General features: G+C 39.9%; 1 protein-coding gene across 4 annotated transcripts in view; it reads right to left on the bottom strand.

The window, feature by feature from the left end:
* The window catches only part of GPN1 (GPN-loop GTPase 1), a 45,823-nt gene that overhangs the window by 20,368 nt on the left and 668 nt on the right, over nucleotides 1-24,787 (bottom strand). The window contains exons 2-12 of one of the 4 annotated variants that reach the window (XM_023550551.2): nucleotides 24,183-24,276; nucleotides 17,023-17,062; nucleotides 15,937-16,003; nucleotides 15,203-15,240; nucleotides 6,286-6,364; nucleotides 5,811-5,905; nucleotides 5,005-5,050; nucleotides 4,256-4,342; nucleotides 3,436-3,518; nucleotides 2,104-2,143; nucleotides 1,308-1,398 (exon numbers count right to left, since the gene is read on the bottom strand). In XM_023550551.2, coding sequence (XP_023406319.1) covers nucleotides 1,308-1,398; nucleotides 2,104-2,143; nucleotides 3,436-3,518; nucleotides 4,256-4,342; nucleotides 5,005-5,050; nucleotides 5,811-5,905; nucleotides 6,286-6,364; nucleotides 15,203-15,240; nucleotides 15,937-16,003; nucleotides 17,023-17,062; nucleotides 24,183-24,276 — 760 coding nt within the window. Of the gene's footprint in view, nucleotides 1-1,307; nucleotides 1,399-2,103; nucleotides 2,144-3,435; nucleotides 3,519-4,195; nucleotides 4,343-5,004; nucleotides 5,051-5,810; nucleotides 5,906-6,285; nucleotides 6,365-15,202; nucleotides 15,241-15,378; nucleotides 15,568-15,936; nucleotides 16,004-17,022; nucleotides 17,064-24,182; nucleotides 24,277-24,787 lie in introns of those variants that run through there. The other 3 variants (XM_010592004.3, XM_064295164.1, XM_023550552.2) reach the window with 3 other exon arrangements.

Raw genomic sequence — 24,787 nt, 5'->3', positions numbered from 1 at the left:
CTCCCACTGCACTATCTATTTTTTTGCTGAGTTCAGTAACTCAGTGTGATGGCTACACTGAACTCACAAACAATACTCAAAATTTTGGGGTTTATTAGGGAAGTAACAGGTTACAATTCGGGTTTAGGAACGCTCAGAATACAGTTCTTTCACCGGACAGCCTCTTCTCAGCCATACCCACAGGCAGGTCTCTCCCTGGCCCTTGGCCCCTCGGCCTGGCCTCTGCCCTCCTCAGGCAAGTGTTACAAAACTCCCTTAGCTCAGCCAGTAAGTGCCCAGAAGTACCCCACTCTACCAGTAAGCCTCAGTCCAAAGGTGTTCAGCTCTAGTTCCCTGGGTTGGTAAACCCAGCTCCACCAAATGCTCAGAGGCACCCTACTCTGCCAACAAGCCTCCTGCCTGAAGGCACTCAGCTTCCTCACTCATGAGCTGGGCCATCTCCTGCCAGTCTCCTGGTTCCGCTGCCGCCATTTCTCTGCCACCACTTCTCACCATCTTCAGTGTTATGGCTCTCTCTCGTTCTCGCTCTCTCTCTCTTTCTCAGTCTCCTGGTTCCAGAAGCCTCCCAGCACAAGGATCCCAGGTCCAAGGGACGTGTTCCACTCTGGGCACCTCTCTGGTGGCGGTAGTGAAATCATCTCCTCCCCACCTCTGGGATGGCTCATTTTAAGTCTAGTGGGATGGCAAAACTGACCAATTCCCTTGGTGGGGGCCACAATTCCCTTATTTGTACAGTCTCGCCCAATCACTTGGGTGGGAGTTAAAAGTCCATGGAGTGAAAGGTCACACAAAAGCAATCCATTGTACCACAACTTCTATATCTTTACAGTTATAAATATATAAATATATAAACATATTTATAAATATTTTATGTCATATATATGAGAAAGAGAGAAGGATAAAGTAAATGTGGTAGAATGATAACATTTGGGTAATCCAGTTGAAGGCTGTATCGCCATGCTTTGTACCAAGTGTGTTAACTTCTCTGTAAATCTGAAATTAGGTCAAAATAAACAGTAAAAAAGAAATTAGGGGTTGTTAAATAAATAATAAAGTAGACATCAAGTATCTTGCCAAACCAAGCAAAAACTTCCTAAAGAAGAACCCTAAGTGTAGCTGTATATAACTTTCAGGGGTTTACACATTTCTAAATCATTCATTCATCCACTCATTCACATATTTTAAAAAATACATTTATTTTATCCTTTTCTCTTTCATATACATATACATACATATAAAACATTCCTGCTGAGTAGAAAAAACTGTACCCTCCTTTTAGTTCCTAACACCAAGAGACCCGCCCCTACCTGTGGCAGTCCCTGTGTCCAACGCCACAGAACCCATGTCTTTCCGAAGGCGTTCCAGTTGTTCTTTCTGCTGCTGGCTCTGTGCACTGGCCTTTGTACAGAGAGAAAAACATCACCGCATTTTTTTGGAACCTCGAATTAGAAGCTAGATTTCTAAGTGGAGACAATACTAAGTAGCCTCCAGTATTACATAAATTACATAAATACGAGCGGCTACGTAAATGCTGAGGCAGATAATGGATGGCTGACACGAGGGCAGACACTCTGAGTAGGTGGGCCCAGACTACAGCAGAAGTTCACACTGGAGGGTTCTGCAGACAGAATAAGGAGATTCAGAAACTGGACACAGAAACATATCAAAATAACACTCAAGTAGACATAGCTGAAAGGCTCCGTAATAAACGGCCCAGTGCAGACTATGGTGGCAGAACACTGGATCATTTGGGAAAAGAGGTGCAAGCCACCTTTTTATTCTTAATAAAGAAGAACGATCTACAACTAGCCTTTAAATGGACCTGAGAGTTGGGGTGGGGGACACAGAAGGACTTAGCATGTATAACAGGAAAAATCGGATTTTTAAAAATTCAAATACAAAAAAAATAAAAATAATTAAGGGGTCTTTCTGCATTCAGACCGGAATATATACAAATTTACAAATCTAAATTAGTAAGAATCTAAAAGACATACTGAGAGCCAAAACAAATGCATACATGTCATCAGGATTAGTACATAGTTTAATGTTGTTTTTAAATGGCCCTAAAACATAGAAAAAAAAAAATTTTTTTTTTTTTCTTACCACAGATTTCTTCAGGCGTTCATATTCAGGACGATACTCCCTGGAAAGAGGAACATTTTCTTAACTCTTTTGCCTAATAATCTTTCCTGCCTCAAGCTGCCACCCTCACCCCCATCACTTCTATTTTCCTAGAACCCTGAAAATGACAAAAGATCTTACTTGCGTGAATACAAGATGTAACAGGTCTTGGTTGGTCACTAAGAGATTCCACCCCTATGGAATTAAAAGCCAAGATGCCTGCTCCCCACGCCATCCCACTCAGAAATAAACAGAGGCAAAATCCTGACTGCTGGGCTGAAAGGTTAACACTGAAGAGATCATGGTTGATGTGCTCACTGTCATTTGGATAAATGTTTGAGATGAGTAAAAGGAGCCCGACCTATTGGGCTCAAGAAACCAAACAAGTAATGATGTGGTTTACCTGGGCAACAATGAAAGGATACAGAAAATAGTCTCTCCTGAGGCTTTGATAACATAAAAAAACCCTTGTCTGATGAGTCAAAATCAAGATAATGTGTCTGAAAATCATAATGTCATTGTTAGGATCTTTGCTAAATATGAAGCCCAAAGAACCATGCTAATAAGCGGCCTATTAGGCCATTGGCCTAAGGAAAGTGTACAGGTGCTCTGACTACACTTTCCTTCAGGTAAATTCCGGTAGTGACCTTGACAATAGTTGTAACAACCACTTATTACGATATGTGCTTACTATATATATATATATATGTCAATAATTGTGCTAGATACTTTGGATATATTTTCTCAAATAATCCTCAGAACACTCTTAGCAGTAAATGTTATTATCCCCATTCTACAAATGCGGAAAACTTGCTATTAAGTTGAGGAAGTAGAAGTCCAACCCACACCTGTCTGAATCCAGAGTATATGCTCTTAATCATAGACTCAGGCCAGATTCAACCCACCACTTGTTTTTGTCAATAAAGTTTCATTGAACACATGTTCATGCCATTCATTTACTTATTGTCTATAGATGTTTCTGTCCTATACTGTCATAGTTGAGTAGATACCACAGAGACTATATAGCTCATAAAACCTAAAATATTTATTATCTGGCTCTTCACAGAAAAAGTATGATGACCCCTCTGCTTAATCAAGCAACGCAGTGAAGCTTTTATAACTCTATTTAAATAAAAAAGGTTAACGGGAATTGTCACCCAGACATGTACACGTACACGTCCTGTACACATTTGCATGGCAAATATAACACATATGCTATGAAAACCTAAATGCTTTGGCCTGGTAAAACTGCTATCATTATCAGAATTGTAGGTTACTAAGAATATCCTCAATAGGATTCTTCTTTCTCCTCACCTTTCATATTCTTCTGCAGCACTGGTAACTTGCACAAAGAGTTCATCTAAGCCTGTACCGAGAACAGCAGAGACACCCACCACCTGCCAAAACCATCACAAATGCCAGTGAGGAAATGACTAGATATTTTTAAATGGTGTACATTATTTTGTTCAAATGTCAAGAACTCTCAGGCAAAACGTCAAGTTAAAACAAAAACAGCATGACTAGTCAAAAGTCAAAGAAGTAAGTCTATGAAAAATAAAGAACTGAGAAAGGGATAATTAGGACCAAACAAGTAGCAAGGCTTATTAACTATTCCCTACCAAACCAAACCACTCTCTCTTCTCTATAAAAATTAGTATCTCAATAACTTTGCTTGGAAACTGACATACTCCTTGCCAGTCACAGGCACTTCTGCTTACTTACCTAAATCCTACCCTTCCTTCTAGGTGCACTCTAATGCTATCTCCTCCAGAATCTCAGGCCAAAGGTGATCTGTCCCTCACCACCGTCACACCCAATTTCCAGCCTTTCTTAAGGTACATATCGCAATACATCTCATGTTTCAATTCTGTGTATACCTTTCCTAACCAGACCATAAACTCTCTGAGGGAAGGGTCCCTATCTTATCTTTTAAACTTCGTTTCTAATAAGCAATGCTTTAAAAATTATTTTTCAGAAGATTCTGAACTTCCTTTCTAAGTTGGTTCAAAGCCAGCCCAGTGGGTTAAAAGGTTATCTGGAAAGACTCTGAGTGTAAGTAGGAGAGAAAGTTTACCCTGAGTGAGCTATAAAACTCATCTAACACCAGGCTCATGGAACGAGTCAGGTTACTGACATATGTAGTCTCTTGATTCAAGGCATCTTGGAAGGCCTCAAAATCCTGCATCCATTCCACTGCAAAGCTGTGATCAATGATGTCAGTCTGTACCAGAGAGAAGTCAATTACCAGCAATCAAACATGAGGTTAGACACCAAACAATGGCAAGAGTTACTTTTTTAATTAAGTGAAAGCATATAGCACACCCTCCAGATTTTCTTCCTTCTCTGCTTCCCCCATTCCTCTTCTATGAAAACAAACCACAAGGAGCCAAAACTGTTGTGTAGTGTACATAACTAAAGGAAGATCTATATTCTATTGGTTGAAACAGACCCTTTACCATCCATTCCCAAATGACCGTGGCCACAGTGGATGCCAGCACATTCCAGGGTCTGAAGTCAAGTAGTCTCTTGCATCCTAACCATCACACCACAAAGGGAAATTTTGTTCACTTGTTTGTTTTGCTTTGTTTTTTATTTCCACTTCCAAGAGGCTAGCAGTCCCACCCCTACTTACAGTCCTGATTCTAAAGGACAACCTACACACTAGGGTCAAGGGACTACTGTACCTAGCCTAAAAAAACTTTGGTAAGAGTCAGTGATAAATTTTCAATTTGATCAAATCCATTTCCTAGAAATGCCCATAGCCTTCTCTCAGTTAGGCCTGAATCTGCTTTCCAGCACCTTCTCACCCACCCAAACCTTCAGACAACTATGAGGTTCTGATGAAAAAGAAATGCTGAATCACAATAGGAAGTATCCACTTACTTTATTCATGACCACAATGAAAGGCAGCTTGGTTTTATACAAGATGCTGAAAATCAAACATCAAGACATTATTAACAGCACTTACATTTAACAAGAAAACATAAACCTAGTAATACTAGACAAGACAAATGTTGTTATGGCTTTTATGTACACACAAAGACTACTGAGGCATGTCCTTCCTCGCCAGATGGCACCATAATTGGGGCACACCTGTGCATTTTAGAATTACAGATAAATCTTCTTATTCACAGTTGTCTCCTCACATTATAATTTCACTCTACTTATCATAAGACACGGAAACCCTAGTGGCGCAGTGGTTAAATGCTACAGCTGTTAACTAAAAGGTCAGCAGTTCGAATCCACCAGGTGCTCCTTGGAACTCTACGGAGCAGTTCTACTCTGTCCTATAGGGTCACTATGAGTCGGAATCGACTTGACGGCAATGGGTTTGGTTTTTTTGGTATCATAACACACAAAAGCAGCATTTAGACCAGGGGCTCTATTATATTTAGACTTGGATTTTGTTCAAATAGGGGGAACCACCAGAAGATTCACATTCAGACACCACCTACTTTTATAACAAGCAAGGGAGGAAGCTCACAAACTGCTGACAGAGAATGCCTATGGCACATGTGCCTCGTTTCTCTTCTGAACCCCCAACTCACAGTTACTAAACCGAGTGGCAAATTGGGATGAGCACAAACCTAGGAGCAAGCACCCAAGACAGAGTAATATTAAAAGCAAAAGGGAAAGAAGAAGAGACCTCATACTGTGATGGAATACTACACCCACCAACAATCAATTACCTGCACGCATAGAGCATATTAGACATGAAGGTCACTGGGTTGGTACTTCGCGATGTGTCCATTACATAGATGACAACTGTTGGAAACGAGGATGCCTAAAGCCACAAAATAACCAATGCCTGGTCAGAGGGCTCATGACCTGTCCTCAACCTCTTTTCCTAACTTCCTTAGCAAGCGAAAGCCACTATAGGTTGGGTGTTCAGAGCTTCTACAACTCCCTCCTATATAAAGTTCCAGGCAATAAAAAGATCCTAAGCCAGTCTGGTAGCACAGTGGTTGAGAGCTCAGGCCACTAACCAAAGGTCAGCAATTCCAATCTACCAGCCACTCCTTGGAAACCCTATGGGGCAGTTCTACTCTGTCCTATGGGCTTGTGATGAGTCAGAATCAACTCAATGGCAACAGATTCGGCTTGGTGTTTTGAAGCCAGTCTAGCCTTCCAGCTATTCTCCGTAACAGGTTCTCGAATACTCACCAGGGCCTCAGTGATGATCGTCCCAGAAGCTGACCAGGTAAATACCTCAATCTGTCCAGGTGTGTCGATCAAGACATATCTGTGTCAAGAAAGATCATTAAAAGAGTGTTACACTTATGCAATGCTGAAAGATATGCCATCACACAAAACGATAAACATCTGGTTATCCAGGACTGTAATAACCTCTGCACAATGCCAAGTCTAACTTTCTCCCACTGCCCTTAAACCATGCACCACATTCCCCAGGCTTTGTTCAATGTCTAATGTTCAGGCTACTGGCAGGAGTAGCAGACAAAACTATGATAGTCATAGAAGCATATTACATTAAAAAAAGAGTTAAGTAAAACCAGAATGTAAACTTCTTAGCAAACCATCTACTAAGATCATTGATGACATCTGATAGTTGGTTAAAATGGTAAATTTTATATTACGTGTAATTTACATCCAATTTAAAAAATGAATGAATGAAGAGAATAGAAGGGAAAACCCTTCCAATTGAAAGGCAACTAAGAAACAATAAAATATGATAGCATTAGAAAATTATCATTTGACAACCTTCATAATAACTGATCCAGGCAAGAACTATGAATGGATGTTAAAACTAGTGTGTAAAAGTCTGAATTAAGTATACTTGAGTAAATACATTCTGGGATCAAAATCGGCAGGACAATAGCAAAGACCAGAAAAAGCACTCAAAAGTTGGAAAAGCAGTGGACCAGGACTCAGGGAAGAAATCCAAATGAAGAAAGGGTTCCACCACACTAGCCTAAAGCAAAACACTAAATACCAGATATGGACACCATAGTAATTCATCGGTAGCAGACAAAACATGCAGAATGACATACAGCTAAGCTTTTGGCTGGCCCTTTCTCTTGAGCAAAAATACTTTAAAGTAATTAACATGTTTACCTTCTAGATTAAAATGGCAGATTAAAATTGCTACTCAAAACTTTGTTCTTTCAGTACCTAATAAAATGATGCCTAGATAGTAAAATATGGGTGGCAACAGGCCTATAATAAGCAAAAGAAGAAAAGAGAAACAAATGAGTCCAGTAAACTTCAAAATTTGGTGGCAAAATAAAGATACAGAATATTCTGGAGCAGAGAGACACAGTGGAGTTTGTTCCCCCACTATCAACATCCAAAAGCTTCACTGATAAGTTTATAAATTTCTAAAAATTCTAACTAGTATCCCTAAATCTGGAAAGAGCAACAGAGCATATTAAATGAGAAAAAGTAAACAGGGCTAATTCTCTGACAGAAATTAAGAAACCAACCAAAGTCAGCGGGAGGCTCTCCTTTCAGAAAAAGACATAGCCCTTCAACTAGAGAAAGCAAACATGATCATGAGATACTTAACAAAATCTTAGTAAAAATGCAGAACCTAGGTATTTCAATAAAGATTGCAAATCCTGCACTGAGTTCTCCCCTTCTCCCTGGCCATTTTCTCAGGCTGCAGAAAAAGGGATTTGTCATGAAATATCCTGTGACTTAAAATGAAAACCAACCAGGTATCAAGGCCTCTGAAGAATCAAGAAGTCACTCATTCTATATTGGAGTAAATATAACATCTAAACAGAGCATTCGCACGATCCTGAGAGCAAAGTGCCTTCTTAATTTTACACATTAGATGCCTTTCTTCCCTTCTCTCACCCTAGTCCCATCCCTGCATAGAGGAAAGGTTTGAGTAATACAAATTAATGCAAGTTAAAAAGCAAAAAGATTAAAACAGAGAGAAGCTAATAGATATGGAAGCCAGATAAAGAAAATCCATCATAAGGATAACCGGAGTACCTGAAGACACACTTCAAGATGTAAGAAAATTTCCCTGAAGAACTAAATCTGCTGACTGAAAGAGTATACAATACTCCTAGAAATTTTTATGCAGCATGCTCAACACTGAGGCTCAACACTGAGGCATATATGAATCAAACTATCACACTTCAAGGAGAAAAAAAATTTTTTTTCTAGGCATCTAGACAAAGCAATTCATTCACACGGTGTGGGTGGTGGGTAGGAGGAGTGCATAGGGAATCTGGCTGGCCACAGGCTTCTTTACAGCCACAGTCAACACCAGAAGATCCTGGAACAATATTTACCAAGTTTGAGAGAAAGAAAATATGAGTATTATGCCCAGCCAAAATATCACTCGATTATAAGAAAAATAGGCAGACATTTGCGAACATGAAAGAAAACAGCCATTAACTCTCCCTGATAAAACCACTACCACTGAAATTCTACCAATTAAGAGAATACTCAAAATACGGAATTTAGAAATGAAGACATGGTTTTAAAAAAAGGTGTGAGCATTGAGTTCATTTAAATACCAAACTAATACTGAATGATTGTTGGAATTGTGGGTACAGAGTAAAATGAGAAAGTACTAAACTTAGCAGTGTGAAAAAAATGAACAAAAATCAGGAGGTGGGAGGGAAAAATGAGACAAACTATGAGAGTGCTTCATCTTTTACAGTAGGGAATCAATTGATAATGTTTAAAATTGAAACAACTTTTGTAGCAAAGAAAACATGACTCCTGACTACTTCATACCTTTCCTAAAGATCTTTTCTTACTTCACAGGAATCTTTTAGGAAGAACCAAATCTTTAGATGAAGAAACATTTATTTGAGGGTCAACAATTGATTCGGTTTTACTTTAATATCTTTCTCTTCTGTCAAATTCAAGTTATATCTGATACTTTTATTTTAAAACGGTGTCTCCAGACCTGCCCCTCAGAATGACAGGAATAAGGATCTCCAGAATTTGCTCCTCCATAAAAGCAATGAGAACACAGGCACAAAGTATAAAAAAACAACATTTTCAGAACTCTAGAAATTACCTACAGGGTTACAACAATCCAAGGAGTGTTTACACAAAAATAAGAAAAAACTACACAACTGAATTTTGGTAAACAGTGAGCCTTATGGCATTTTAACTGACACTGATCCCACTGTCATCTCCCCAGCTCAGCGGCAGCGTTGAGAGCCAACAGCCCGGCCGCCACTGGAAGGGGCAGAATGGGATTGAAGAACTATCACTATATAACCTGCGTGGCACCTCACGGCTTGTCTTTATTTGACCTGACTCATAGCTCACTCTGTGTGAACAGTTCTATCCACAAAGCATTTGTTGAAAACAATTAGCAGCAATTACTGAACAATGTATCTCCCTGCTGTGAGGTTACCAGCTGGAGCTAAGAAGAGGCTGACCAAAAAACTTAAAAGGAAAAAATGGGGGATGAGATGTCCATTGGGAGTTATTAAAAAAAAAAAAAAAAAAAAAAAAAACAGGTAACATAGTGTTGTTGAGAATGGGGAGAAATTGGAATCTTTACACAGTTTGGCAATTCCACAAACAGTTAAACATAGAATTACCAAAAAAAAATTTTTTTTTTTTTTATGATCCAGCAATTCCATTCCTAAATATATACCCAAGAGAATTGAAAAGGTATGTGTGGAGATTGATTCAAGATGGAAGCCCAGTCAGATGTACCGCGCTGTCCCTCCAAAGCAAAAAACCCAAGAAACAAAGCCTAACAGATACAGATGACAACCCTAGAACCCTAAGCATCAAAAGAAACGGTATAGAATTAGATCAACTACCCATGGGAAAAATAATGTGAACAATGGCAGCGAACAGGGAGACAGACAGAGCAGAGGTGCCCTGCCAGCCAGTCCAGCACAACAGGGCCATTTTAGACAAAGCCAGCAGAGACCTGGGCGAAGAGCATAGGAAGACAACATCACAGAACTCCCAACAAGGGATAGAGAAACTGCAAAGACATACCCGGAGTGAAGCAAGGTGAGCAGGACATAAACTGGAGATAAGGAAGAAAAGTACAGGAAGGAGGACAAGAGCCTCAGGGATCCCTACGTACATAGAACAGGAAAAGACCCAGGACCCAGAGATAGGGTGACTCTCCAGCAGTGGTCCTGACCAATAGGGTAGGTTGCAAAAACACAGCAACAGATGAGCCGTCCCTCACTTTTTTTTTTCTTTTTTATTTGTTCTCCTCCCCCTCCCCTGGTGGCATAGTGGTTAAGAGTTACATCTGCTAACCAAAAAAGTTACATCTGCAGTTTGAATCCACCAAGCGCTCCCTGGAAACTCTACGGGGCAGTTCTACTCTGTCCTGTAGGCTTGCTATGAGCTGGAATTGACTGGACGGCAGCAAGTTTGGTTTGGTTTTTCCCCCTCCCCCACTGGAGAGGTCGCCTGCTCTGAAATATCAAAACAAAACAAAAATCATAAATAAAATAACACCTTAATGCCTTAAAGCCAGCAGACAATATCAAATCATATAAAGAAACAAGATGGCTCAACCAAGTGGCCAAAATAAAGGGGCAGACAACCTTCCTGAGGAAGACATAGTAAAGGATTAACATATAAAAATCAGCTGGATTCCTCTACACTGACCAAGAGATCTCCAAAAAGGAAATCAAGAAAACAATACCATTTACAATAACCTCGAAAAAGATAAAATACTGGGGAATAAACCTAACTAGGGACGTAAAAGACTTACACAAAGAAAACTACAAAACGCTACTACAAGAAACCAAAAGAGACCTGCATAAATGGAAAACAAATACAATGCTTATGGATAAGAAGACTTAACATTGTGAAATGACAATATGACCCAAAGGGATCTACAGATACAATGCAATCTCAATCCAAATTCCAACAAGTCTTCAGTGAGATGGAAAAACTATACGTCAACTTTTTATGGAAAGGAAAGAGTCCCTGGATAAGTAAAGAAGGATGAAGTAGGAGGCTTTAACACTACCTTATCTCAGAACCTGCTATACAGACACAGTAGTCAAAACAGCCTGGTACTGGTACAACACAGACCAATGGAACAGAATTGAGAACCTGGAAATAAATTCATCTACCTATAGACAGTTAACCCTTGACAAAAGGTTGAAATCCATTAAATGGGGAAAAGATAGTTTCTTTAACAAATGATGCTGACAAAATTGGATATCCATTTGCAGAAAAATGAAACAGGATCTGTATTTCACACCATACACAAAAACTAACTTAAGATGGATCAAAGACCTAAATGTAAAACCTAAACCCATAAAGATCATAGAAGAAAAAACAGGGGCAAACCTAAGGAGCCCTAATCTATGGCATAAATAAACTATCAAATATAACTAAAAGACCACAAATAGTAGAAGATAAACTAGATGACTGGAACCTCATGAAACTCCAATTCTTATGTTCATCAAAAAACTCTTCCAAAAGAATAAAAAGAGAAATCACAGACTGGGAAAAAATTTTTGGCTACAACATATCCAACAAGGGTCTATTCTCTAAAATTTATAGAAAACTCTACCAACTCAATAACAAAAGGACAAACAACCCAATAAAAAATGGGCAAAGGACATGAACAGACACTTCACCCAAGAAGACATCTAGGTAACTAACAAATACATGAAGAGATGCTTGCGATCACAAGCCATTAGAAATGCAAATGAAAACTACGATGAGATAACCATTTCACACTGAATGGCACTGATCAAAAAAACAGAAGACAACAAATGCTGGAGAAGCTGTGGGGAGATTGAAAATCTCATACATTGCTGGTGGAAATGTAAAATACAAACACTATGGAAAACAACATGGAGCTTCCTCAAAAAGCTAGAAATAACTAGATGGTGCCCGGCTACCACCGCCAACCACTGAAAGGGATCACAATAGAGTGTCCCGGACAGAGTAAGAGGAAAAAATGTAGAGTAAAACTCAAGCTCACAAGACCAGACTTACTGGTCTGACAGAGACCGAAGGAACCTCCAAGACTCCAGCCCCCGGATACCCTGCTAACTCAGAACTGAAGCTACTCACGAAGTCCACCTTTCAGGCAGAGATTAAATACGCCTATAAAACAAACAAACACATATGAGGAATGTGCTTCTTAGTTCAATCAAGTATACAAGACCAAAGGGGCAATATCTGCTCAAAAGCAAAGATGAGAAGGCAGGAAGGGACAGGAAAGCTGGATGAATAGACACAGAGAACCAAGGTGTAAAGGAGATGAGTGCTGAGACATTGCAGGGACTGCAACCAATGGCACAAAACAATTTGTGTATAAATGTTTTAATGAGAAACTAATTTGCTCTATAAACTGTCACCTAAAGCATAATAATAAAAAAAAAAAAGGTAGAAATATAAATACCATATGATCCAGCAATCCCACTTACAGGCATATATCCTAGAGAACTAAGAGTCATTACACAAATAGACATATGCATATCCATGTTCACTGCAGCATTATTCACAATAGCAAAGAGATGAAAACAGCCTAAGTACCCATCGACGAATGAATAGATGAAAATGTGGTACGTACACACAATGCAATACTACACAATGTTACAGAATAACAATGAAACCATGAAACATCTCACGACATGGATGAACCTGAAGGACACTGTGTTCAGTGAAGTAAGTCAATCACAAAAGGACAAAAATTACATGAGACCACTATTATAAAAAGTCAAAAAAAGGTTTTCACACAGACAGAAACATTATTTAATGGTTACCAAGGATAGGGGGGAGGAGAACCACTAACTAGATAGTAGATATGTACTAACTTTGGTGAAGGGAGAGATAATACACAGTATAGGGGAAGTCAGCACAATATAATCGAGGTAGAGGAAGACACTGAAAAGTACGAAAGAATAAAAGGCAACAACAGTAAATACTAATATATATACAACCTTGCAAGAATAGTAACAACAAACAATGATGTACGAGTCGATACATAGGTAGACATGTAAGCTGAACAGGGGTAGGAGGGTGTATGAAGTAAATATATACATGTACATGCTGCAAATATACTAATGTATGCAGTAGTGCACACGAGGAACACAGTCATGAAAATTTCTTAGCCATAATCATACACCTACAGGGACTGAGATACTGGACTTGAGGGCTAGGGACCATAGTCTCAGGGGACATCTAAGTCAATTGGTACACCATAATCTCTACAATGTTCCACATCCTACCTTGGTGAGCAGCCACTGGGGATTAAAAGCTTGCAAGCAGCCAACTAAGATAAAGTAATTGGTATCTTCCAGTCCGGAGAAAAGAAAGAGTGAAGTAAACCAAAGACTCAAGGAAACAATTAGTCCAAAGCACTAATGGACTACATGAACCATGCCCTCTACTAGCCTGACGCCAAAGAACTATATGGTACCCGGCTACTGCTATCAACCACTCTGGCCTGGGACCACAACACTAGGTCACGGACAGAGTGGGAGAGAAATGTAGAACAAAATTCAAACTCATAAATAAGATGTGGTCTGATAGAGACTGGTGGAACCCCTAGACTATGGCCCTTAGACACTGGTCAAATTTGGAAGTGAAATCACTCCCGGAGATCGCATAATAGCCATACAACAGACAAGCCTATAAAATGAACAGTAATACCAGTAAGGAATGTACACCTCAGAACAATCAACTATACGAGATCTAAAGGGCAGCATTTGCCCAAAAGCAACATTCAGAAGGAAGGTACGGGTAAGGGAAGCTGGGCAAATGGACACAGCGAATTCAAAGAGGAAGGGAGGAGAGTGCAGACACTTTAAGGTGCTTGCAACCAATGTCACAAAACAAGCCACGAATAAATTGTTGAATGGAAAGCTAATATACTCTGTAACTTTCCCCTAAACAATAAAATATTCAAAAAATAAAGTGAAAAAAAGGAAACATACATGCATGCAAAAACTTGTACATGAATGTTCACAGCAACATTATTCATATGAACCAAAAAATGGAAACACTCCAAATGTCCATCAGCTGATGAAAGGATAAACAAAATGCAGTGTATCAATACAATGGAATATCATTCAGCCATAAAAAGAAATCAAGTATTGTTCATACTACGACATGAATGAACCTCGAAAACATTATGATCAGTGAAAGAAACCAAATAAGAAAAGTCACATACTGTATGATTGCATTTATATGAAATGTCCTGAACAGACAAATCCATAGAGATAAAAAGCAGATTAGTGGTTGCCAAGGGTGACAGGGAGGGAGGAATAGGGAATGACTGTTAATGAGTACGTGGTTTCTTTTGAGGGTATTAAAAATTTTCTGGAATTAGACAGTGGTGATCAATGTATAACTTTGTGAATATAGCAAAAACTGTATACTTTAAAAGGATGAATTTCATAGTATGCGAAATATACCTCAATAAGGCTGTTATTTAAATTACATATATATATGTATCTCTAATATGATCCCATTCTTTAAAAAACACCTTTATCCATCCATCTTTCTACCTACAGATATATGCACAGAAATGTGGCATGTTAGTCACTCAATGTAAATGACAGTTATTTCTAATAGGAATCAGGGTGCTGGTTTCATCATTTAAATATTATGCACAGTCTGGATTCTTTATAACAAGCATATGTATTTTTTTTACAAAAACAATACATTATCTTTCTTTTTAAAAAAAAATTGAGACTTTAACATCAGTTAATTATGGATAATGATAAGTATTATTTTACATTTTGATAATTTTTAAATAAAAAAAATCACATATATTCATTTAAACAAGGGTTGGAAAGGTGTAACAGAGGCTTTGATGTCATCAAACATGGTTTCCCAAGCGAAGGCAGGTAGGCAACTGAATTTGGACAAAGTCTCAAAATACCTCCTATTTAGACACCCTCCCACAAGAAGCCATGGGAGTATATAGCAAAGTAACTGGAGATGGATAATATTAAATTTAGCTCTACACTGTTCAGCATTTTAATGATTTTCTTGCCCACTCATTTTCACTTTTAATTGCTTCATCTAAATCTTAACCTTTTCAGGGCTTGATGGTATCCTAGAATCCTAGATAGTATCTCCCCAAAAGCCTAGGAACGTGTCAATTATAAACAGATGTTAAACCGAAATCACTCACTTGGACATGTTCTGGGCCTTTTCGATAAATTTCATCACCTAAAAGAAAAAGATGCCAATACAAGAAGTTCAGATTTCAATGCAAAATCACAGAGCTTTCTGCAGGGCGGCATGCCTCACAGATACCACCATCAGTTTCTAAGTTCTCAGTCTCACGACATTAACCAATAAACTCACTGGTCTGAAGAAACACATCCACATCAGCAACACTGTAACATCACCCAGTGCACAGGGCAAGGTCCTGAGAAACTGAAGACTGGGTTTGTCACTGTCAAGTCTTTATCTCTTGGCAGTTCTATAAAATGCTAATATCTTGTCTCATGGAGTGACATCAGGGTAACAAATTAATGATTACTTTCACAGAAGCTGAAGATGACAGAGAAAACGTAAAGGATGACAAATACCTGTCACAAGTAAAAATCCCCATTATCTTCCCATCCCACTTCCCTGTCCCTCCATTTCATGCACAGGCAACACAGCAAGCCAATAATAGACAGGAAAAGAACCCAGGTCTCTCAGTTTTTGTTTATTGGCTGTCACAAATATTAAATGTAAAGTGTCTCACAACACTGATCATCCTGTCATAGCCTACTTATTTACCTACCAAAATGCTTTGTTATTTTCTACAGTAATGTTCAGGTTTATTGCTCTTCTTTCCCAGTGAGATCAAGCTAAGGCATTTAAGAGTCACGAATCTTCAAGTAGCCACTTCCGCATAAGTAAAGACACACATACCTGATCAAATCTGGTAGCAAAGAGATTGAGTGAGGTCACTATACCACCATTGGGCCCAAGTCCATATCTAGATGTTAAATTGAGGATTTAAATGGTTAACAGATCAATTCAGATTATCAACTGATACTTAGGGTAATGCTCACACAAACAGCATTATGACACTCGTGTTCCATTAATGGGTATCAGCACCCAATCCTTGACAAGTACATATCACACAACCTTAACCTTATGTGGAATCAATCACTATCAAGGTCTTCCTCATTCATTTTTAATTTTTAGAGATGGCCAGGCAAAACAGAAAAACTCAAGTGACCAAAATGTAATGAACAGATGTATCAAGCAGTGAGAGCCTGCTGGCATTAGCCATTAAGATCGTCTCTATAACATTCCTTGCTCTGATCCCCACAAATAAAGCAACGTGCTGATTGCAATTAGTCTTCCCACCAAGACTTCAGGAGCCCTGGTGGCATAAAAATAAAGTACTTGGCTGCTAACCAAAAGGTCAATGGTTTGAACCTACCAGCAGGCTCCTTGGTAGAAAACATCACTCATGACAATCTGCTCCCATAGATTTATAGCCTAGGAAACCCTATGGGACGGTTCTACTCTGTCATACAGGGTCACTATAAGTCAGGACCAACTCAACAGCAACAACCACCACCTAGACTTACCTACAGGGAGAGAACACAATTCACACAGCAAGGAGCTAAGAGTTAATCCTATTAAGATTGCTCATTTGAGCTTCCCAGGGAAGAAGTGAAGAGATCGTGGCCAATAAGTGTACCCTCCAAGGTAATGCCACCTTGTGGGACCCAGCACGAGCAGTCAACTAGCTTCTCATTCTCAATGCTCTTTAACTATACAATCTTGTAGTCTGGAAAGATGGTAAAAAAAAGCTGTAACCACAAGCTAAAATAGTATTTCTCATCACCCACAATACCTAATTCTCCTAATAAAATTACTTTAAAACAAATGCTTATACTATTTTGCAGGGAAAGGCCAAAACATTCTTTCAAAGCAATAAAATATGCAGACAGCAACTAGCCAGGGATGAGTCAGCATGGAAGTAAATGTGGAAAAGGATACTGTTTCATGACTTCTTTATATTTCACAGTGTCACGAATGTCTGAAAGAAAAAAAAAGTTAATCGGAATTCAATGTAAAAGAAGCAATATAATTTCAGACTCTCCATCTGTAACGTCCTAAGCCAGCAAGTCTTTCAAGTCACCTGTTTCTTCTCAGGAAGAAAGTAAGTTTCTCCCTTGGTATCTGCCATGGATTGAATTGTGTCCCCCCAAAAAAGTGTGTATCAATTTGGCTGAGCCATGATTTCCAGTATTGTGTGGTTGTCTTCCATTTTGTGACTGTAATTTTATGTTAAAGAGGATCAGGGTGGGATTCTACCCAGGTCATATTCCTGATCCAATGTAAAGAGACTTTACCTGGGGTATGGCCTGTACCACCTTTTATCTTTATCAAGAGAGAAAAAGGAAAGAGAAGCAAGCAGAGAACTGGGGACCTCATACCACTAAGAAAGCAGCACCAGGAGCAGAGCACATCTTTTGGACCTGGGGTCTCTGCGCCTGAGAAGCTCCTCGACCAGGGGAAGATTGATGACAAGGAATCTTCCTCCAAAGCCAACAGAGAGAAAGCCTTCCCTGGAGCTGACTCGTAACCTACTAGACTGTGAGAGAATAAATTTCTCTTTGTTAAAGACATGCACTTGTGGTATTTCCGTTATTGCAGCACTAGATGACTAAGACGGTATCTGAGTTACTTTTCATCTTTCTAAAATTTTAATTTAGAGTATTGAATTGCAATATGAAGCAATACCATAAGAAGAATGACTAGAAGGACAAAAGATGCCCTGTCAGCACCTTCTCTACCAGCAAGAAACTGAAACTAGCCTTCCAGGCTTCTCTTGTCAGATTTCTCTTCCACCAACATCTCCACATTCATACTGGTTTTCTTCCTCAAAAAGGGTAACTGTCAAGTAAATCACTGTCTTAGTTATCAAGTGCTAAAACCAAAAACCCATTGCCATCAAGTCAATTCTGACGCATAGCAATCCTACAGGACAGAGCAGAACTGCCCCATAGGGTTTCCAAGGAGCGTGTGGTGGATTCAAACTGCTGAGATTTTGCCATGACAGAAATACAAGTAGATTGCCTTAACAAACAGAAGTTTATTCTCTCATAGCTGAGGAGGTTAGAAGTCTGAATTCAGGATGCCAGCTACAGAAGGCTTTCTCTCTCTGTTGGTTCTGGGGGAAGGTCCTTGTTATCCATCTTCCCCAGTTTAGGGGCTTCTCAGTGCAGGGACCCTGGATTCAAAGGACACACTCCCCTCCTGGTTTTTCATTCTTAATGGCATGAAGTCTCCTCTCTGCTCGACTCTCTCTCCTTTTATCTTTTTTTTTTTAATAACTTTTATTAAGCTTCAAGTGAACGTTTACAAATCCAATCAGTCTGTCACATATAAGTTTACATACATCTCACTCCCTACTCCCACTTGCTCTCCCCCTCTTGAGTCAGCCCTTTCAGTCTCTCCTTTCTTGACAATTTTGCCAGCTTCCCTTTCTCTCTATCCTCCCATCCCCCCTCCAGACAAGAGTTGCCAACACAATCTCAAGTGTCCACCTGATATAATTAGCTCACTCTTCATCAGCGTCTCTCTCCCACCCGCTGACCAGTCCCTTTCATGTCTGATGAGTTGTCTTCGGGGATGGTTCCTGTCCTGTGTCAACTGAAGGTCCGGGGAGCATGGCCGCCGGGATTCCTCCAGTCTCAGTCAGACCATTAAGTTTGGTCTTTTTATGAGAATTTGGGGTCTGCATCCCACTGATCTCCTGCTCCCTCAGGGGTCCTCTGCTGTGCTCCCTGTCAGGGCAGTCATCGATTGTGGCCGGGCACCAACTAGTTCTTCTGGTTTCAGGGTGATGTAGGTCTCTGGTTCATGTGGCCCTTTCTGTCTCTTGGGCTCTTAGTTGTCGTGTGGCCTTGGTGTTCTTCATTTTCCTTTGCTCCAGGTGGGTTGAGACCAATTGATGCATCTTAGATGGCCGCTTGTTAGCATTTAAGACCCCAGACGCCACATTTCAAAGTGGGATGCAGAATGATTTCATACTAGAATTATTTTGCCAATTGACTTAGAAGTCCCCTCAAACCATGTTCCCCAGACCCCCGCCCTTGCTCCGCTGACCTTTGAAGCATTCATTTTATCCCGGAAACTTCTTTGCTTTTGGTCCAGTCCAATTGAGCTGAACTTCCATGTATTGAGTGTTGTCTTTCCCTTCACCTAAAGCAGTTCTTATCTACTGATTAATCAATAATAAACCCTCTCCCACCCTCCCTCCCTCCCCGCCTCGTAACCAGAAAAGTATGTGTTCTTCTCAGGTTTACTACTTCTCAAGATCTTATAATAGTGGTCTTATACAATATTTGTCCTTTTGCCTCTGACTCATTTCGCTCAGCATAATGCCTTCCAGGTTCCTCCATGTTATGAAATGTTTCATAGATTCGTCACTGTTCTTTATCGATGCGTAGTATTCCATTGTGTGAATATACCACAATTTATTTACCCATTCATCCGTTGATGGACACCTTGGTTGCTTCCAACTTTTTGCTATTGTAAACAGAGCTGCAATAAACATGGGTGTGCATGTATCTGTTTGTATGAAGGCTCTTGTATCTCTAGGGTATATTCCTAGGAGTGGGATTTCTGGGTTGTATGGTAGTTCTATTTCTAACTGTTTAAGATAACGCCAGATAGATTTCCAAAGTGGTTGTACCATTTTACATTCCCACCAGCAGTGTATGAGAGTTCCAATCTCTCCGCAGCCTCTCCAACATTTATTATTTTGTGTTTTTTGGATTAATGCCAGCCTTGCTGGTGTGAGATGGAATCTCACCGTAGTTTTAATTTGCATTTCTCTAATGGCTAATGATCGAGAGCATTTTCTCATGTATCTGTTGGCTGCCTGAATATCTTCTTTAGTGAAATGTGTGTTCATATCCTTTGCCCACTTCTTGATTGGGTTGTTTGTCTTTTTGTGGTTGAGTTTTGACAGAATCATGTAGATTTTAGAGATCAGGCGCTGATCGGAAATGTCATAGCTAAAAATTCTTTCCCAGTCTGTAGGTGGTCTTTTTACTCTTTTGGAGAAGTCTTTAGATGAGCATAGGTGTTTGATTTTTAGGAGCTCCCAGTTATCGGGTTTCTCTTCATCATTTTTGGTAACTCCTTTTATCTTTTGTAAGATAAAAAGTGAGGCAGGCCACACCCCAGGGAAACTCCCCTTACGCTGGATCAGGGCTGTGACCTGAGTAATGGTGTTGCATCCCACCCTAATCCTCATAACCTTATCTTACCTCATTAACCACTGGCAGAGATTAGGATTTACAACACTTAGGAAAATCATATCAGATCACAAAATGGAGGGCAAACACACAATACTGGGAATCATGGCCTAGCCAACTTGACACATATTTTGGGGGGACACAATTCAATCTACGACACCCAAGAAGAATGTTAGGATAGGAACGCTCAAATTATGTGGTAGATAAGGCCTGAGACAAGGTGAGAAGCTTTATACAATTGAACTATTTTATCATTGACCATACACACAGAAAAAAGGGACCCAAATCAACAAAAAAGTTTATCTCTTACTAATTGTCTACTGGTGACAAGGGCAAGGCAGACATTATTTTGAAAAAGAAACTAGACTGTCCACTAATAGCTAACTAAATCTTCTTACCAGTCTGTAGGCCTCTCCCATCAACTATTAGAACTCCATTCTTTAGGTGAAAGATAGGCAATTTTTTTCCCAAATTACTCCAAAAATTATATCTGCCTCTTACTACAGAGTCTCCCTTTCATTAGTATGTTTGGAGTATATGCATACCTCACTTCACTGCACTTCACATATACTGTGTTTTTTTACAAACTGAAGGCTTGTGGCAATGCTGCAGTGAGCATGTCTACTGGCACCATTTTTCCAACAGCATCTGCTCACTTTGTGTCTCTGTGTCACATTTTGGTACTCTTTGCAATATTTCAAACATTTTCATTATTATTCTATCTGTTACAGTGATCTGTGATCAGTGATCTTTGATATTATTATTTTAATTGTCTTGGGACGCCACAAACAATGCTCATATAAGACGGCAAACTTAATCAATAAATGTTGTGTGTGTTCTAACTGCTCCACCAACCATTTCCCCATTTCTCCCCCTCTCCTCAGGCCTCCCTATTCCCTGAGATACAACAATATTGAAATCAGACCAATTAATAGCCCTACAGTGGCCTCTAAGTGAAAGGAAGAGTCACACGTCTCTCACTTTAAATCAAAAGCTAGAAATGATTAAGCTTGGTGACAAAGGCATGTCGCAAGCTGAGACAGTCCAAAATCTAGGCTTCTTACAACAAACAGCTAGCCAAGTTGTGAATGCAAAGTTCTTGAAGGAAACTAAAAGCGAACACATGAATGATAAGTGGAACAGCCCTACTGCTGATATGGAGAAAGTTTTAGGGGTCTGGATAGAAGGTCAAACCAACCACAACATTCCCTTAAGCCAAAGCCTAATCCAGAGCAAGGCCCTAACACACTTCAATTCTGTGAAGGCTGAGAGAGGTGAGGGAGCTGCAGAAGAAAAGTCTGAAGCCAGCAGAGGCTGGTTCATGAGGTTTAAGGAAGGAAACCATCTCCATAACATAACAGTGCTAGGTGAAGCAGCAAGCGCTGAGGTAGAAGCTGCAGCACATTATCCGGAAGGTCCAGCTGAGATCATTGATGAGGATGGCTACACTAGACAACGGATTCGCAATGCAGACGGAACAGCCTTACACTGGAAGAAGATGCCATCTAGGACCTTCAGAGCAAGAGAGGAGTCAGCACCTGGCTTCAACGCTTCAAAAACAGGCTGACTCTCTCGTTAGGGGCTGAGGCAGCTGGGGACTTTAAGTTGAAACCAGTGCTCATTTACCATTCCAAAAATCCCAGGGCCCTCAGGAATTATGCCAAACCTACTCTGCCTGTGCTCCATAAATAGAACAACAAAGCCTGGATGACAGCACATCTGTTTACAACATGGTTTACTGAGTATGTTAAGCTCATGGTTGAGACCTACTGCTCAGAAAGAAAGATTCAACGTATTACTGCTTACTGACAATGCACCTGGTCACCCAAGAGTTCTGACGGAGATGTCCAAGAAGATTCATGTTCTCAGGCCGGCTAACAATAACATCTGGAGCCCTAGTGGCTCGGTGGTTAAGCACTTGGCTGCTAACCAAAAGGTGGGCAGTTCAAATCCACCAGCTGCTACTTGGAACCCCTATGGGACATTTTCACACTGTCCTATAGGGTCACTATGAGTCGAAATCGACTTGACAGTAATGTTTTTTTTTTTTTTTTTTAAATGGGTAACATAATATTCATTCTGCAGCCCATGGATCAAGGAGTAATTCTGACTTTTAAGTCTTATATTTAAGAAATACATTTCGTAAGGCTACAGCTGCTGCAGATAATGATTCTTCTGATGGTTTTGGGCAAAGTATATTGAAAACCTTCTGGAAAGGATTCACCATGCTAGATGTCATTAATAACACTTGTGATTCATGGGAAAAAAAACCATCAAAATATTAACATTAACAGGAGTTTGGGAGAAGTTGATTCTGATCTTCATGAATGTCTTTAAGGCATTCAAGACTTCAGTGGAGGAAGTTAACTGCAGATGTGCTGGCAAGAGCAAGGGAACTGAATTAGAAGGGGCGCCTGAAGATGTGACTGAATTGCTGCAATCTCATGATAAAACTTTAACAGATGAGGAGTTGCTTCTTATGGATGAGCAAAGAAAGTGATTTCTTGACACGGAATCTAGTCCTGGTGAAGATGCTGTGAACACTGTTCAAACGACAACAAAAGACTTAGAATACTACATAAACTTAGCTGATAAAGCAGCGGCAGGGTTTGAGAAGACTGACCCCAATTTTGTAAGAAGTTCCACTGTGGGTCAAATGCTCTCAAACAGTATCATGTGCTACAGAGAAATCTTTCATGAAAGGGAAGAGTCAATCAAGGTAGCACACTTCATTGTTTTCTTATTTCAAGAAACTGCCACTGCCACCCCAAGCTTCAGCAGTCATCAACATCAAGGCAAGACCCTCCATCAGCAAAAGGATTAAACTTGCTCAGATAATGGTTAGCATTTTTTAAGCAACAAAATATTTTTTAATTAAGTTATGAACGTTGTGTTTTCAGACATAATGCTATTGCACAATTAACAGACTACACTACAGTGTAAACATAAATTTTATATGCACTAGGAAACCAGTAAATTCTTGCAGTTCACTTTATTGCAGTGGTCTGGAACCAAACCCATAATTTCTCTGAGGTACGTTTAATCAGGATTAAGAAGAGCCAAAAAAAAAAAAAAAAAAAAAAAACCCAGAGACAAGGAGGGATCAATTAGCACACAGTGACGGCCTGGAAATCAGGAAGCCCAGATCTTAACAAGAATCATAACGCTGGATCACATTCATTCTTAATCTTTTTTGTAGTTACAGGCTCCTCTTAGAATTTGATGAAAATTGGAAACCTCTTCCCAGAGCAATATACATATGCATTTATACAGATATTTTCCCATGAAACTTTGGAAGTGGGAGCAAGATCCCTATAGATAAGCGAGTCAGCTACAGCACCCTGTAAAACCCATTGCCTTTTGAGTCGATTCCAGCTCATAGTGACCCTAAAGGACAGAGTAGAATTGCCCCATAGACTTTCCAAAGAGCGCCTGGTGGATTCAAACTGCCGACCTTTTGGTTAGCAGCCATAGCTCTTAACCACTATGCCACCAGCGCTTCCAAAACTGTAGCATAAGAACCCTTATACTGACTAAACTTTAAGAAATTAAAAGGAAAAGGTTTATGTTTAAGAGTCAGCTGAAGGGTTTATAGTGCAGAAGCAACAGGACTGACTTCCTGTCACTTATCTACCCAAATAAGAATAGCCTAACACACTAGGGTTAGAAAGAGGGGAGAGGTAAAGGTAAGTGGAAAGGAGACAAAAAAATTTAGGAAAAGGAGTAAACAAAAAGAAAATGTGAATAAAGAAGCCTGGATAGAGACTCTCACAAATCTAAGAAAATGACAGTAGATATTGAGAAAAATGAAGGCACTGAAGACTAGAAGACTGAGGCTTTCCATTTCCTTTTAGGCATTTCACTCAAGCTCTGGTATAGTTCACTCACCAATATTGGCAGGAAAAGGAACTTCATGCACAGCTGGGTCCAGGTTGATCACATAAGGTGGAGAGCCTTGGCTATGCAGGTGTCCAGTGAGCCTCTGCAGAGACATGAGGAGGCGGGTGGAGAGAGAGGAAAAGGTCGATAAGAGAGAAAAAGGACGATAAGAGAAGAAGAGAGAACTTCCATTCCTTTACTGCCCGTGACTGAAGGCTTTTGCACCTACACTTCCCTCTAACTGAAATATCCATTCTCTATGTTCACCTCCAACATTCAGCTCTCAGTTCAAATGCTACCTTTATCACCATCTAACAGAGCGTCCTCTACTACTCGCCATCGCTCACTTAATTGCTTGGGGAGGAGGAAGGAGTTCCTGTCTCCCCCACTAAAATATTAGTTCCATGAAAGCAAGAACCTTGTCAACCTTATTGTCGCTGTGTTCTCAGTGCCTAGACCATCGTAGGCGTGCAATTAATAATTCTTTGACGGATCTTCACCGACAGCCTGTGTGCTACCACTGTATTAACTGCTGGAGTTTCCTGTAAGTTCCCGACTTTCAGAAGTTCGCAATTTTATCGGTGAGACAATTCCAGTACAACGTGGTAAATTAT

Source organism: Loxodonta africana, chromosome 12 (assembly GCF_030014295.1).
Source record: "Loxodonta africana isolate mLoxAfr1 chromosome 12, mLoxAfr1.hap2, whole genome shotgun sequence".
NCBI lineage: Eukaryota > Metazoa > Chordata > Mammalia > Proboscidea > Elephantidae > Loxodonta > Loxodonta africana.
Note: the sequence above shows the minus strand (reverse complement) of the source record. Positions and strands in the feature narration are given on the sequence as shown.